This window comes from Leucoraja erinacea, chromosome 16 (assembly GCF_028641065.1).
Source record: "Leucoraja erinacea ecotype New England chromosome 16, Leri_hhj_1, whole genome shotgun sequence".
In the NCBI taxonomy this organism is placed as follows: Eukaryota; Metazoa; Chordata; class Chondrichthyes; order Rajiformes; family Rajidae; genus Leucoraja; species Leucoraja erinaceus.
In genome coordinates, this window is record NC_073392.1 from 1356777 (window position 1) to 1370277 (window position 13501).

The window sequence follows — 13501 nt, forward strand, 5'->3', positions numbered from 1 at the left end:
GTCCATGTGTTTCTATGTGTTGGTACATTGACCCAGTAGTGACTGCGTATGATCAGTTGCCCACACTCTGGGACAGCACCGAGGCAGTGAGTGTTTGCTTCTCCTTGGCAAGGTTAGCCCTCACGATCGTTCCTAATTGAAAGTCCGTCTGTTGTCAACCTCAAGCTGGGGGATTGCATGACTAACCATCATCACCATCTTTGCTTCAGCTTCCTTACAGGCCATTTATAAAGCAGACAAGATGCTGGCTGCATCTGCCCAGATGACTAATGGGGTGATAACGCAGCCAAATCTACTCCCACGAGAGGCTGGGAGTACAATGATCACGTCATTGGGACTGGTATTCGCAGGCCTGGCTCATGGGTTTGGAGATGTGGCTTCCAGACCCACCAGAACTCCCGAGGAATTTCAATTTAGTTAATTAAATAAATCTGTGGGTGGTTGTCATGAAGAAACGAGCAAGCTGATGCAAAAAGCCAGACACAAGAGACTGCAGATGCTGGGATCTGGAGCAAAGCACAAAGTGCTGGAGGAACTCACGGTGGCGTAGCGGTAGAGTTGCTTCCTTACAGTGCTTGCAGCGCTGGAGACCCGGGTTCAATCCCGACCACGGCCGCTGTCTGTACAGAGTTTGTACGTTCTCCCCGTGACCTACGTGGGTTTTCTCCGAGATCTTCGGTTTCTTCCCACACTCCAAAGACATACAGGTTTGTATGTTAATTGGCTTGGTATTAATATAACTTGTCCCTATTGTGTAGTAGGATAGTGTTAATGTGCGGGGATCGCTGGTCGGCGCGGACCCAGTGGGCTGAAGGGCCTGTTTCCGTGCGGTATCTCTAAACTCAGTGGGTCAGGCAGCATCTGTGCAGGGAGTGGATGCATGACGTTTTGGGTCAGGGTTTATGGGGAGAAGGCAGGAGAATGGGGTTAGGAGGGAGAGATAGATCAGCCATGATTGAATGGTGGAGTAGACTTGATGGGCCGAATGGCCTAATTCAAGATTCAAGAGAGTTTATTGTCATGTGTCCCTGATAGGACAATGAAATTCTTGCTTTGCTTCAGCACAACAGAACATAGTAGGCATTGACCACAAAACAGAACAGTGTGTCCATATACCATTATATAAATATATACACTCCTATCTGCTCCTATCACTTAAAATCAGATTAGATTAGATTAGACTTTATTAGATCTTATGAAACGTTGCGTGTCCATTCTCTCCACAGATGTACATTTGGTACTTGGTCAAATAATACAACTGTTCAGGTCACTGGCACCATGCCCTTGACAGCTCAACTCCATATGGCCCTTTCATTAATGACTATCACTTTGCCTCCACAGATGCTGCTTGACCCACTGAGTTCCTGCAGCCGTTTGTTTTCGTTCCAGATTTCTGCAGTCTCTCTTGTGGTTTTTATTCAGCTGGACTGTCTGGTTTGAGTTGAGTTTATTGTCACGTGTACCGAGGTACAGTGAAAAGCTTTTGTTGCATGCTAACCAGTCGGCGGAAAGACAATACATGATTACAATCGAGCTGTCCACAGTGTACAGATACAGGATATGGGAATAACGTTTAGTGCAAGGTTTCGGCCTTGGTCAGTTCACTGTAAAACTATCAACGGTTCACTTACAGAATTCCAATAAGACGTGACTTTGGAAACAAGGTGTGCATCTGACCACTTACATCGATCGAGATGAGAACTGTCAAAGTTTGCCCACTTTTATATTCCTTCTTCCTGCTTCAGTTTGCTCCTGTCAATCCATGCACTCCCGTCATGAACTCACCTTCTCGTATTCTGTTCAAAAACAGACGTCTAAGAAGTGCTAACTTGCCAATTTCTATTTCTTTGTCAAACTCCAAATTCCTGGGACAATCAGCTGACTGAATTTAGGTCAACTCATCTCTAAAATATCTTTTGCTGCATCTTCATAAGGTCATGTGATAGAAACAGAATTAGGCCATTCGGCCCATTATGTCTACTCTACCATTCTTTCATGGCTGATCTAACTCTCCCTCCTATCCCCATTCTCCTGTCTTCTTCCCATAACCCCTGACACCCATATTGGATTGGAAAAGATGTGAAAGGTTATGGGGAGAAGGCAGGATTGGGGTTGAGAGGGATAGGTGAGCCAGGATCGATGGGCCGAATGGGCCAGTTCTGCTCCTATGTCTTATGATCTTGTTCTGTGAAACACGGGGAATTATTAATTAATATACAGTCATATCTGCACAGACATTGTAGGCCGAAGGGCCAGCTCCTATATTGTACTGGTCTATCTCAAACTTAAGTCTGTGATCAATATTTAAACAAATAAAGTTGAAATTAATCTTCAGGAAATGAATGATAGTAAAAAGAGTTCCATGTCAACAATTAATTATAAAACCCTTAGCATTGATTTTGAGATAGAAAATGTCATGCCTACATTATGGAAAGGTTGAGAAAAAGTCCATTGAATTTTTACATATCTATTGATATGGCGGAGTAGACTAGATGGGCCGAATGGCCTAATTCTGTTCCTATCGCATGACCAGTCAACAACCTATCAATATCCAACTTAAAAATGCCCATTGACTTGGCCTCCACTACCATCGATGGCAATGGATTCCACAGATTCACCACCATCTGGTTAAAGAATCTCCTCCTCCTCCCTAAACGTCTAATCGAGCTTCTCTCTATCTTCTAGGTGCGTATATTTGCTTATTTGATCGGACGGGAAACTGTGTTTTCTGAAAATCTGAAATGGATGGCATGTGCGAATAAAGGTTTGTACCTGACATTTGCATCAAAATTGTAAATAAATGATCTAACTTTGCTGAAGGCCGGATCCGCAGCAGTTGAACGTTTTGTGATGATCCCCCATGTCAGAGCTCTGCATACCAATAAGATTTATTTCCAGGATGAGATAACGGAGATCTCTTATTTGAAAGATTAACACACGTTACACAAGAAAACATGGACCCATAACTGTCCCCTGGTCACCATCATAATGCTGATATTCTGTGGCGTTCAGGACACTGCCTACTATGGTCGTTCAGGTAATCAATATTTGCCCTTGCAGAATTCACAGGTTATCACCCACAAATTTCAGATACAGAATCCATTTATTTCTCTCATGGAGGTTATGTGAAAAAAGTAAATACAGAAACACAATTTATATTATTTAAACTCAAACGTCACAGAAAATAGTGATAGGTTTTCTAGGAATGCCTTGCACCAGAAATGTGGGCGTCACCCATACAATATTGCCTTTCGTTTCATGGAAATTCAATCCTATATAGTTGTGTTGCTAATTGTTTCATAATCAAACTCTTTTCAGAGTTTTGTTGTCTTTATGAGTTTGAAGAGCAGAGAGTTTTGTGAGCAACGTTTGTTGAATCTTCTGAGAGGCGGCATGGTTTGGCTAAGCTGCTGAACTAGATGCAAGTCACAGAGCCGTTTAGTCATACTCATAGTCATAGAGTGAGGAAACAGGCCCTTCGGCCCAACTTGCCCACACCGGCCAACATGTCCCATCTACACTAGTCCCACCTGCCAGCAGTTGGCCCACATCCCCCTAAATCTGTCCTATCCATGTACCTGTCTAACTGTTTCTTAAACATTGGGATAGTCCCAGCCTCAACTACCTCCTCTGGCAGCTTGTTCCATTCACCCACCACCCTGTGTGAAAAAGTTACACCTCAGATCCCTATTCCATCTTTTCCCCTTCACCTTAAACCAGCACGGTGGTGCAGCGGTGGAGTTGCTGCCTCACAGCGCTAGAGACCCGGGTTTGATCCTGACTATGGGTGCTGTCTGTGCGGAGTTTGTACGTTCTCCCCATGACTGGGATCTTTGGTTTCCTCTCACACTCAAGATGTACAGGTTTGTTGGTTAGTTGGCTTGGTTAAATGTAAAATTGTCCCCCATATGTGTAGGATAGTGTTAGTGTGCGGGGATCAGGTCAGCGCGGACTCGGTGGGCCGAAGGAACTGTTTCCGCACTGTATCACTAAACTAAACTATGGCCTCTAGATATAACAGGCTGGTCTTCTTTCTTCTGTGCTTTCCTGTACTTCATTTGAACAATAGATTAGTGAATTTTGTAGAACAGAGCAAACACATCATAATCTAACTAACAGAATGAGTGGGGAGCATATTCATCTTACGGTACGTGTCACATTGAACATTGTAACATTGAAAACTGCGGAGTCGTTACATTGATGAATGATCCCCCTGCACGGTTTTAATTTACTGTCAGCTAAAGTGTGGAGATAAAACCGCAGAGACCTCCTTCACCCTGAGAATGTGCCATTGCATTCTGCGATAACAAGTCCCATTACACAAGTGTGTAGGAAAGAACTGCAGATGTTGGTTGAAATGGAAGACAGACTCAAAATGCTGGAGTAACTCAGTGGGACAGGACAGGCAGCATCTGTGGAGAGAAGGAGTGGGTGATGTGTCAGGTCAATACCCTTCAGCTGAACGTCACCCATTCCTTCTCTCCACAGATGCTGCCTGTCCTGTCCCGCTGAGTTACTCCAGCATTTTGTGCCTATCTTCCATTACATAAGCCACTGGCAAACTCAGGTTTGTATTACGGTGAATAATTTGTTGCAGATTCATTCTGTTTCAGCCGAACCGGTTAGTGCCGTGGTGACTCTGGAATTCATTGCCACAGAAGGCTGTGGAGAACAAGTCAACGGGTATTGTTAAGGCAGAGGTAGATAGATTCTTGATTAGTGCGGGTGTCAGGGATTACGGGGAAAAGGCATGAGAAAGGGGTTTGGAGGGAGAGATAGATCAGCCATGATTGAATGGCAGAGTAGACATGATGGGCCGACTGGCCTAATTCTTCTCCTATCACTTATGGACTTATTAACGCTAAACCAGTTTGCCTTGCAGACATGAGAGCCGTCACTCGGGGAGGGGGGGGTGGTATAACCCCCATGTGTCACCCCAGTACAGTATAACCAGGCAAGTAATGTGACACTGGATGTGTCTAGGGTAACACTCAGTAAAAACCGTCTCCACAGTATCCAATGTATACACAAGGAATTGCAGATGGTGGTTTACAAAAAAAAAGTGATGGAGTAACTCAGCGGGTAACTAAGGCAGCATCTGTGGAGAACATGGATAGGTGACGTTTCACAGAGTGTTGGAGTAACTCAGCGGGTCAGGCAGCATCTGTGGAGAACATGGATAGGTGACGTTTCACAGAGTGCTGGAGTAACTCAGCGGGTCAGGCAGCATCTGTGGAGAACATGGATAGGTGACGTTTCACAGTGTGCTGGAGTAACTCAGCGGGCCAGGCAGCATCTGTGGAGAACATGGATAGGTGACGTTTCACAGAGTGCTGGAGTAACTCAGTGGGTCAGGCAGCATCTGTGGAGAACATGGATAGGTGACGTTTCACAGTGTGCTGGAGTAACTCAGCGGGCCAGTTCCTTGTGTTGATATATTGGTTAAGAAAGTTCTTCTAACCTCACTTCTGAGTAGAGTTCTGGGCACCGTGTTACAGGAAAGATGTTGTCAAGTTGGCGAGGGGACAGAGAAGATTTACGAGGATGTTGCCAGGACTCGAGTGTGTGAGTTGTAGGGAGAGGTTGAGTAGGCTGGGACGCTTTTCTCTGTAGCGCAGGAGGATGAGGCGTGATCTTGTAGAGATGTATAAAATCATGAGAGCTATAGATCGGGTAGATGCACAGTCATAAAAACACAAGATGCACAAAACACAAAATACATGAAATTAAAGTGATGTGGAAAGGCTTGGGGATGTGCAAAGATTGGGGGGTGGGGAGTCTGTCTCAGTCTAGCCCACAACAGAAGGGGGAGGAGTTGTACAGTTTGATAGCCACAGGGAAGACGGATCTCTCTCTCCTGTGGCGTTCTGTGCTGCATCTAAGCTCGTCCCATTTGTCTACGTTTGGCCCCTTTCCCTCTGCACCTTTTCTATCGATGTACCTGTCCAAATTAAAATCATGAGAGGAATAGATCGGGTAGATGCACAGAGTCTCTTGCCCAGGGTAGGGGAATCGAGGACCAGAGGTTTAAGGTGAAGGGGACAAGATTTAATAGGAATCCGAGGGGTAACTTTTCACACAATGGGTGCTGGGTGTATGGAATAAGCTGCCAGAGGAGGTAGTTGAGGCTGGGATTATCCCAACGTTTAAGAAGCTGTTAGACAGGTACATGGATAGGACAGGTTTGGAGGGATATGGACCAAACGCGGACAGGTGGGGCTAGTGTAGCTGGGACATGTTGGCTGGTGTGGGCAAGTTAGGCCGAAGGGCCTGTTTCCACTCTGCACCACCCTTTGACTTTATTAGTTGCTGCCTCACAGCACCAGAGACTCGGGTTCAATCTTGACTATGGGTGCTGTCTGTATGGAGTTTGTACCTTCTCCCCGTGAACTGTGTGGGTTTTCTCTAGATGCTTCGATTTCCACCCACACTCCAAAGACATGCAGGTTTTTAGGTGAATTGGCCCTCTGTCAATTGTAGGATTGAACTAGTGTACTAGTCCTTGGTCGGTGTGGACCAAAGGGCCTGGCTCCAGGCTGCGTCTCTAAACTAGACTAAGTGGCGATCTCAAACCCTTAGAACAGCGGAGACTTGTTACAAAGGTCCCATTGGTGACCTGCAATGGCAGTGTGGAGGGAGGGCCACTCACTGGGGCAGGAAATCACAGCAATAACCATCCTGATACATCAACTATTAAGCTAAAGGAATAAGAAATATAGGCATCACAATCTAAGAGCCCAAACAGCATTTCCACTGAATATTGAACTGGGATGCATTAAAATTGCATCTAGCTGTGATGCATCAGACATTGTACATGTTACACTTGACTGAGTCACATATTTAATTGCATCCTGTACCATTTTGCACTCTTTTGCAGGACAAAAATAAAGAGTGGTGTAGTGATGTGATTTTACATTTCCAGATGTCATTTTTTATTAGTGCATTCGAGGCTTTGAGTGGATATCATCTTGAGGGCTGGTCAACATGTCTCTGCTGTACAGACCCTCCCACAACGCTGCTAGAACTGGGCACAGCACTCACCAAACTACAAACTAAATATAGTTTCATATAAAAACATAAAAATGGGTGCAGGACTAGGCCATTCGGCCCTCCAAACCATTCAATATGATCATGACCAATCCTAAATCAGTACCCCGTTCCTGCTTTCTCCCCACATCCCTTGATTCAGTTAGCCCGAAGACCTACGTCTAACTCTCTCTTGAATAAGGTGGGACTAGTATAGAAGGGGCATGTTGGTCAGCGTGGACAGGTTGGGCTGAAGGGCCTATTTCTACGCTGTGTGACTGTCACTCTATGGCACTTGGGAGTGCCTGGTGTTCTGACATCACATTAGAATTAGAATTAGAATTAGAATTTCCTTTATTGTCATTCAGACCTTGCGGTCTGAACAAAATTTCGTGCCTGCAGTCATACATACAATAATACAATAATAAACAACAATAAACACAAATTAACATCCACCACAGTGAGTCCTCCAAACACCTCCTCACTGTGGTTGGAGGCAAAAATCTTACGGCTGCAGTCTCTTCCCTCCTCTTCTCCCTCTGCGCTGAGGCGATTCCCCACCGGGCGATGGTACAAACAGTCCCGCGCTCACCGAACCCCGCAAACGGGCCGGCTCAAACACCGCGGCCCGGGGTGGTTGCAGCTGCCGCCCTCCAGTCCAGCGGACCCAGCACATGAAGTTCTTCAGAGTTTGCTGCTTGGATGTAGGAGTGCTGCAATGCCCGGCCAATGGCCAATGGAACACAACCGTCCAATATGTATGAAGGAACTGCAGATGCTGGTTTAAACCGAAGATAGACACAAAATGCTGGAGTAACTCAGCGGGACAGGCAGCATCTCTGGAGAGAAGGAATGGGTGATGTTTGTGTCTATCTACTGCCCAATGGAAGCCAATGCACCACAAGTGCCCAATGGAAGTCATGTGCAGTGGAACCCGTGGTATGTTGACACGACAAGTAAGAATGAACGGTAGAAACTGAAGATCTTTTACTTTTCAGAAAAAGAGGACAGAACCAAAGATAGAATGTCAAGAGTTTTATTGTCAGATGTCCCGAACAATAATCTCTCTCTCTCTCTCTCTCTCTCTCTCTCTCCCTCTCCCTCTCCCTCTCCCTCTCCCCTCCCCTCCCCTCTCTCCCTCCCCTCTCCCCCTCCCCTCACCCTCCCTCTCCCTCTCCCCTCCCTCTCCCCTCCCTCTCCCCCCCTCCCTCTCCCTCCCCTCCCCCTCCCCCTCACCCTCACCCTCCCTCTCCATCTCCCTCTCCCTCTCCCTCTCTCTCTCTCCTCAACAACATATCAATTACATCAGTTTATAGATACACCGCAATTTAAAAAAAATCAAACTTGTTGTTAATCTTCCTATTTAATCTGTGAATGTGTGAGTTTTACACAGAGACAGAAAATGACAGGATAATTGAGTCCATCCCTGCCCCCTGGTCTACATTGACCAGTGTGGCCACCTGCTGGTGATATACTTTGGGCAGCATTGTGTTTCTGCTATTGTAAACCCAGACTATACATTTCCTTCATTATTCCTTAACATTTGTCATTGATTATTAGTTTAGTTTGGTTTAGTTTAGAGTAAGGGTTCCCAACCTGGGGTACATTTTGCCTTCCCAGGGGGTAGATTATGCCTTCACAGGGGGTAGATTTGTTGATTGTGGATTTGTACATATTTTCTCTCATTGAATGACTGTGTTTGGTTCTGCTATACCGGTATCTGTTCATCATTAGTTGTTCATAAATAAGTGAAATAACATTGTTATGTGCTATTAAAGTTGCCAGGGGTAAACGGGACGACAAAGGTTGGCAACCCCTAGTTTCAAGATACAGTGCGGGAACAGGTCCTTCGGCCCACTAAGTCCGCACCGACCAACAATCCCTGCACACTAACACTATGCTACGCACTCCATGGACAATTTTACATTTATACCAAGCCAATTAACATATAAACCTGCACGTCTTTGGAGTGCGGGAGAAAACCGGAGCACCCGGAGCAAACCCACGCGGTCACGGGGAGAAGGTGTGAACTGCACCTGTAGTCGGGATGGAACACGGGTGTTAGACACTGTGAGGCAGCAACTCTACCGCTGTGATACCCTGCTGTTCCATTTGATATTTTCCATTTTATCTCCCATGTTTTTTTTATTTTACTCTCTATTGTTTTAATCATTGGTCGGAGCAACAGCTGTTAAAGCAGAAGGTGCTGGAAAGACGAGCACAGGTTTTCCTGCGTTTATTCCTGCTCTGCAGCATCTGTGGTACAGTGTGTTTGTTGTTGAACAGTACGTTGGGTGACAGTTGAAAGGTTTTCACTCTGTCTGAACTCTGACTGTTTTAGGATATTTCACTCAGATCTCCACGCTGGCCGATGTGCAGGAGAACGTGATGGAATATCTGCACGTTCTCAGCAGACCCAAAGTCATCGACCAGGAGCATGACATTGTCTGGACTGAAGCCTACGTCGACAGCACGGTGAGTTCCCATTACACATCCACGCATCCGCCAACAATCAGGCTGCAGCAACTACAGCCAGCAGCTGTCTCTTAAACCATGAGATAACTCACCTCGTTCCAGAACTCACATGGAGTAACTCAGTGGGTCAGGCAGCATCTGTGGAGAAACAGAATCAAGAGTGTTTTATTGTCGAGTGTCCCAGATAGAACATTGACATTCTCACTTGCAGCACCACAACACAATATGTAAACATAGTACACTGTAAACAATATAATAAATGAGAAAAAAGTTCAGTGTGTGTGTTTACATAGATTTATACAGACACACATGCACACACAGGCACGCACGCGCACACACACACATGCACACATATATATTTATATATTATATATACACACACATGCGCACACACACACACTCACACATGCACACACGCGTACACATACACACACACACACATATGCACACACACGCACACACACACATACGCGCACACACACATATATATTTATATATTATATATACACACACATGCACGCGCACGCACGCACACACACATATGCACACACACGCCCACATATATATTATATATATTATATATACACACACACATGCACGCGCACACACGCACACACACACATGCACACACACACACATATGCGCACACACACGCACACGAACACATATGTATTTATATATTATATATACACACACACACATGTGCACATACATACACATAAAAACAAACAAACAATGATAGTGCAAAAAGACAAAACCAATGTCCCCAAGACTATGAGGTTCTGCGTTGATTTGAAGATTGTAGTAAAGTGCAGTATTTGGAGTTTGTAGTCTAGTATTTGGAGATTGTAGTGTTTAATAGCCTGATGGCTCATAGTCATAGAGTGATACAGCGTGGAAACAGGCCCTTCGGCCCAACTTGCCCACACCAGCCAATATGTCCCATCTACACCAGTCCCACCTGCCCGCGCGTGGTCCATATCCCTCCAAACCTGTCCTATCCATGTACCTGTCTAACTGTTTCTTAAACGTTGGGATAGGAACGAGGAAGAGTCTGAAAGTCTGAAGAAGGGTTCCGACCTGAAACGTCACCCATTCTTTTTCTCCACAGATGCAGTCTGACCCGCTGAGTTATTCCAGCACTGTGTCTATCTTCTTTTTGAGTAAATGGTTAATTTTCTAAACTATGTTCCCATGTCATTGATTTTATCACTGAATTCGTGTTTTTAATGATTCCAGTTTATATATGACAGTTCACTGTATGTGTGGAAAAGTTTGAATAATCGGGTGGATGATTCAAATTAAAGGAAAGAGAGGCATTTTTACTTCACAATGTTGTCAGGATGGCACGTGGCACAGCGAGTAGAGCTGCTGCCTCACAGAGCCAGAGACCTGTTTCGATCCTGACCTCGGGTGCTGTCTGTGTGGAGTTGGTACGTTCTCCCCGTGACCTAGTGGGTTTCTCCTGGATGCACTGGTTTCCTCTCTTCAGTGACGTGATGTATATAACGCCGCAGAATTGTGCACCTATCCCCCCCCCCTCTCCCTTTTGATTTTGTTTTCTGTTTCTTGTTTTTTGTACTAAATTATATGTATGCACTGAGTACGAGCAGCTTTTAATCTCATTGTACATGTATAGTGACAATAAATGGCATATCTATCTGTCTATATCTACGTGTGGGTTAGTAGATTAATGGGAAAGTTTAGTGGCACAGCCTCAGAATAAAAGGACGTACCTTCACAAAGGAGATGAGAAGGAATTTGGGTGGTGAATCTGTGGGATTCTTTGCCACAGACAGCTGTGGAGGTCATCTTTGGGTAGTTGTACGGCAGAGATTCTTGATTAGTGCAGGTGTCAGAGGTTATGGGGAGAAGACAGGAGAATACGGCAGTCACGGTGGCGCAGTGGTAGAGTTGCTGCCTTACAGCGAATGCAGTGCCGGAGACCCGGGTTCCATCCCGAGGACGGGTGCTGTCTGTGCGGAGTTTGTACGTTCTCCCTGTGACCCGCGTGGGTTTTCTCCGAGATCTTCACTTTCCTCCCACACTCCAAAAACGTACAGGTTTGTAGGTTAATTGGCTTGGTAAATGTAAAAATTGTCCCTAGTGTGTGTAGGATAATGTTAATGTGCGGGGATCGCTGGTCGGCACTGACCCGGTGGGCCGAAGGGCCTGTTTCCGTGCTGTATCTCTAGAAAACTAAACTAAACTAACTAAAATGGGGTTGAGAGGGAAAGCTGGATCAACCATGATTGAATGGTAGAGTAGACTTGATGGGTCGAATGGCCTAATTCTGCTCCGTCACTTACAAATTCCACACAGCAGGACCCGAGGTCAGGCTGGAACCCGGGTCCCCGCCACTGTCAGGCCGCAACTCCACCAAATGCCCTTATAATTATTTTTTTAGAAGACAACCTTTTAAAGTCTCAACTGGAAGCTGTTTCATTTGCTGCAATGTTTTATAGATTTACTTATTTAAAGTGTAACAGTTGCAGGGAATTTCAAACAGATGTATTGTCCTATCATCAAGACTCTTTATGAGTTCTCAATAAATAAGGAGGCAGTCATTTTCTGTAGCTGCTGTGAAGATTTGCAGGATTAGAAGTCCAGCTGTTGTGGACCAGACAGTGCCATTAATTGTTGTCTTTTTTTCCCTCTGCATCAGCTTCCTCTGGCTAAACAGGTAACACTTTGATTCAGTTCCACTTAATCTCACCAAAGCCACTGCCAAATCAATACCATTTAATTGTCTCTTGGTAACTAGTTACTTTGTTCAACTCTGTTGTCCAGGCATGGAGTTGTGGCAATAGATCTGAAACTTTACGTCAATATGGGAAAGTTTGTGTAAACATTTGCTTAATTGTGTAAACATTTGCTTGTGTAAACATGTTCCATAAACAAAGTTCATGGAACATTATCCTGTGTTTAGAGTAAGTTGCTTGTAGAATCATCCTCAAAACCTATCAGGATATCCAAGATGGAAAAGTAAACTGACTGTCACTTGAGACATAAAAGCATGAGGACGGTGGATCTTGCAGAAGCTTCAGAAGGCTAAAGACCAACTTACTGTTAGCTACCAAGGATCTCCAAAGTATCAATGTAGAAACAAGGAACTGCAGGTGCTGGCTTACAAAAAAAAAACATAAAATGCTTGAGTAATCCAGCGGGTCAGGCAGCATCAACCAAGTGCTGACTAAAGAAATTCTGAGATTGTGCCCTCTGGTCCTAGACTCTCCCACTAGTGGAAACATCCTCTCCACATCCACTCTATCCAAGCTTTTCACTATTTGGTATGTTTCAGTCTGCTCATCTTGGGGTCAGTGCTCCCTGCAGCCACTGAGAAGAAGCACAGTCATGCTGCAGCTGCCATTCATGCATTGTGCAACGTGTGCTCCAGGTGTGGTGGACTGCTCACCTGCCCCCCCCCCCCCCCCCCCCCCATCCACCCACCATATTATGGTATGGTGTGGTATTTGACACATGTATCACAACTGAATGCAAAAAATAATTTCACTGTACCTCGGTACATGTCAAATACCACCGTGACTCTACCGCTGTGCCACCTGCCAACTCTCAGTTAAATACACCCATTTATTTATCTGAGGTGGCGTGTTTTGGGTTAAAAGGCCCCCCTGGATCAGAAATTGAATCTGTCTCAGCCTCTAGATTCCTCAACCTTGTTGGTCCAAGAACTTATGAAAATATGAATCCTGTTTTGATCTAAAAATGCCCAGGATGGTTGCCCTCATGGGCACACATAAAGGGAACAGCCCAGACCATCACACAGACCAACCTCCCTTCCATTGACTCCATCTACACCTCATGCTGCCTCAGCAAGGCCAGCAGCATCATCAAGGACCAGTCTCACTCCGGCCACTCCCTCTTCTCCCCTCTCCCATCTGGCAAGAGGCACAGAAGTGTGAAAACGCACACCTCCAGATTCAGGGACAGTTTCTTCCCAGCTGTTATCAGGCAACTGAATTATCCTACCACGACCAGA

The 13501-nt window shown here is 45.4% G+C and overlaps 1 protein-coding gene across 3 annotated transcripts in view; it reads left to right on the forward strand.

Moving 5' to 3' along the window:
* Positions 1–13501, forward strand: part of cacna2d3a (calcium channel, voltage-dependent, alpha 2/delta subunit 3a) — a 412076-nt gene that overhangs the window by 233843 nt on the left and 164732 nt on the right. For 2 of the 3 annotated variants that reach the window (XM_055647516.1, XM_055647518.1), the window contains exons 12-14: positions 2686–2764; positions 9368–9501; positions 12167–12184. In XM_055647516.1, coding sequence (XP_055503491.1) covers positions 2686–2764; positions 9368–9501; positions 12167–12184 — 231 coding nt within the window. The remainder of the gene's footprint in view (positions 1–2685; positions 2765–9367; positions 9502–12166; positions 12185–13501) is intronic. The other variant, XM_055647517.1, reaches the window with a different exon arrangement.